Source organism: Corvus brachyrhynchos, unplaced genomic scaffold (assembly GCF_000691975.1).
Source record: "Corvus brachyrhynchos isolate BGI_N302 unplaced genomic scaffold, ASM69197v1 scaffold10, whole genome shotgun sequence".
NCBI lineage: Eukaryota > Metazoa > Chordata > Aves > Passeriformes > Corvidae > Corvus > Corvus brachyrhynchos.
In genome coordinates, this window is record NW_008236180.1 from 1,458,704 (window position 1) to 1,462,226 (window position 3,523).

At 50.4% G+C, this 3,523-nt stretch overlaps 1 protein-coding gene across 1 annotated transcript in view; it reads right to left on the reverse strand.

The window, feature by feature from the left end:
- RBPJL (recombination signal binding protein for immunoglobulin kappa J region like) overlaps nt 1-2,915 on the reverse strand; it is a 15,323-nt gene extending 12,408 nt beyond the window's left edge. Inside the window, exon 1 of the mRNA XM_008635347.2 lies at nt 2,806-2,915. Coding sequence (XP_008633569.1) covers nt 2,806-2,915 — 110 coding nt within the window. The remainder of the gene's footprint in view (nt 1-2,805) is intronic.
- Between the last annotated feature and the right edge of the window lie 608 nt (nt 2,916-3,523).

Genomic DNA, 3,523 nt, shown 5'->3' on the forward strand with positions numbered 1-3,523 from the left:
GGAGGGGAAGAGCAGAGCCTTTGCCCCAAAGGATTTTTCTCCCCATCTGTGGGCTGGAGCCTTCCCGAGCCCCGGCCGCACGGGCTTGGTCCCCGCAGCGGTGCCGGGCTGTGTTCGGTGGGGCGGTCGGGGCATGGTACCCGCTCCGTCCCTCGGTGCTGTGCGAGGGATGTGAACTCTTCTGCGCTGTGGGGATGGCTCAGCCTGAAGAGCAGAGCCTTTGCCCCAAAGGATTTTTCTCCCCATCTGTGGGCTGGAGCCTTCCCGAGCCCCGGCCGCACGGGCTTGGTCCCCGCAGCGGTGCCGGGCTGTGTTCGGTGGGGCGGTCGGGGCATGGTACCCGCTCCGTCCCTCGGTGCTGTGCGAGGGATGTGAACTCTTCTGCGCTGTGGGGATGGCTCAGCCTGCCTGCCCTGGTCACCTTTTGCCTACCTGCCGGGCAGGTCCCTGCTTATACAACCAAGGATCTCTTAGCAGAGAATAATAAGGTCTGGTACACCTGGGCAAGGCATGCTGAGCAATAGGATATCGAGATCCTGCAGAAAGATAAGCTCAGAAGTGTACCCTCAGTTTGTTATGCACCGTTTCTGCACGACTGGAAAATTGGGTCTGTGCATACTCGTTTGCACAAGCAATCACCCACCTTCGGCTTATCATTCCAACCGTTTCACGGGATAAAATTAGCTTTGGGCACTTCTGTTCCAAGCAACTACATGGGAAAACTTGTTTGGAAAATCAGATTATTCTGCACTCATCGCATTTGTGTGGACACGCACTCGTGTGAGACCAGCGGAGCTGAGCAGATACACAGTGAGGTGCTATGTGCTCTGCCGGGGTTTTGCCCCTCATTCTGCAGGGACAGTCTTTGCTGTGGTGCAGAGAGCTGCTGAATCCATTCAGGAGGCAGGCTGCAGAGTGGGAAGTGGTGTGGCTGAGGAGGCTGGCAGGGAAACAGGACTGTCCCATGTCGATGGAAGCCACCACATGTGTGCAGTGGGACTGAGGGGAGCAGGCGTCCATGAGAGGGGCCTGTTCTGAGCCCCAACTTTGAGAGGAGGCACAAGGCTTTGCCTCTTTTGCTTAAACACGCCTCTTTTGCTTAAACACACTGGATTTTTGCTTCACTTAAACCCAGATTATCCACAAAGTTATTATGAAGGTCTCCCTTTGGGACCCCTTCCTGTGGGACCTGCTGTAGCATCTCTTGATAGTAAAGATTTTTTTTTCTTTTTTCAAGGACAGGAGCAATTAATCCCAGGCAGAGAGTGTGCAGGTTCTCAATAAAAAGTAGAATCTGCATTTCACAAGCAGATTCTTGCGATCTCTGCAGAAATTCATTAGATTGCTGTTGATATCAGCAAAAAGCTGTGTGTGGGGAAACCTCTCAGATCTCGGCCCTGATATTTGCCACCGAGATATGGATAAATTCAGCCTCATCTGAAATACAAATTCCCATTTGGAAACCATGCGACAAATCTTGGTGTTTGCAGTAAAACAACACTTTTCATCGAAGCAGGCAGGGTATTGCTGCATCCAATGGGAAAAAGCTGTTGTTGATTTTTGTGGAAGTTGTAACTTTCATTTGTTGTTGAAGAATTAAAGAAACCGTATGTGCTCAGTACAAGATGGGCTCAGGAGCTGCCCTGGTTGGCAGCCGTAGCAAACAGAGGAGCCGTGGCCAACAAGGCAGCCTGTTGTAGGCAATCTGTGGTCACAGAAGATGTTTGTGCTCTGATTGCTCATAACATAGCGTTTCCCTTGAGGGTGGCATTAGGGGTTAAAGGTTTTCAAGAGAAGTCTTTGTTTAAACATCTTTAAAGTTTCCAATAGGGGCCTCTTTGTTCGCTCTGGAGCAGCGTGCCTGCCGTGTTAAAAACTCAGCGCTCATAAAATGCCATTTACAAATGCCTGATGAATAGAGCTGAAACATGAAGAGGAGATCAGTAGTGTTTGTATCTACACACACATGGGACTTACAGACAAGCCCTACCGTGACTGAATAAATGGGACCTAGAAAAAACACGGCAAAAAAAAAAAATAGATGGAGTGGTGCTTATAAAGAAACTCATAAAAGTCAGCTACTCCCCCAGCACCAGTTGGGTCCTCTCATGCCAGATGTTTCCTCCAGCCAAGCCAGAAGGCTGAGCGGCTGCTGACACTTGTCATTACCTCTCAGGAATCATGTTTTCTCCACTTTGGCCTCCAAACAGTAGCAAATTGAGCACTTGGGCTCCGTTGGGAGCTCATGCAGCTGCCATAAGGGTTCCACTGATCTGCTGGGCATGGGGACCCCCGACTCAGTGCTCACCAACCCCATGCTGTGGGCTGGTGAACATTGCCCCTCTGTAGGTATTCACAGCACAGATGTACCTTTAGGTGCCAAGTCATGTTTTTAGCTGTTAGAAGGCTTTGGTTCTCTCCTGTCTTGGCTAAATATAAAAGGTTTTAAATCAGCTCTGTTAAAGCAGGAGAGGGTACAGGTGTGTGCTCAGGAGACTCCAGAGACTGGTTCACAGAGAAGGCAGTGTTTCCATGTGGGATGCTCTGGACTGCTGTGTCTTACCCTGTGTCCGAACCTTCATGGTTCTCACACAGCTTGTCCTTCCTGGTGTTTCTTTACTGGAGTCTGAATCCATCTTCCCCACCAACATTCTGTCTTTGCCTGCCTGTCTGCAAACCTCTGATCCTCTTGCCTTGCAAGCCCCTGGTTGCGCATACGAGTCCATCCCTAGCCTGGTCCCTCTGGTGCCCATCAGGGAAATCCATAGGGCTCTGCTGTTGTCCCTTGCAGAGAGGTGGCAGTACCTCCATTTCTCTCCAGACTTCAGCTTTTCTCTCTCTGGGCTGCGTTGTACTTTGCCAATGTGTAAGTTCAGGAGTCTTTGAGTGTAGTCTGTGGACCCATAGGAGTCCATGGCTCCTGGCAGGAACCAGTGGGAGCAGATCTGTTGACAGCAGAGATAAACTGCTGTACGAGGGTCTGTTCCGGGCTGGAAAATTAGCCAGGGTCCACAAGTGGAAAAACTCTGCCTTTGGGAATTCACAGCTCGTACACCTGCAGCTGAACTTGGATGGCTTCCCCAAAGTGTTACCTGCTCTTCAGCATGGGCAGAAGGGAGGCCACAGCCCACTGTGTTGCTGGTGAAGCCCTTCTCTGGTGCATCTCCTAAGGGGTGATGGCATCCCAGTTCTAGGACACCAGTTCTGCTGCCAGAGGGACATGGAAGCTGTGAAGTTAGGTGTGAGACATTTCCTGTGCTACCTTTGAGGTTCTCCCTGTGAAAAGTATCTACACAAAGCTTCCTTTTCTGTTCTAAGGAGGGACAAAAAGTCCCCGCGTGCCTTTCTGCAGCCGCCAAACGGTCCTCACCTTCTGCTATTTCAATTAAACACATAGCAGGATGGGTAGGATAAAGGGGAGAGGCACAACAATATTCTCCTGGTGTGTTTTCTTATGCCAACACATTGAGTCACATCTCTAGAGTGAGAAATATGATATAAAGATTTAGAGAAGGAGGTCAGG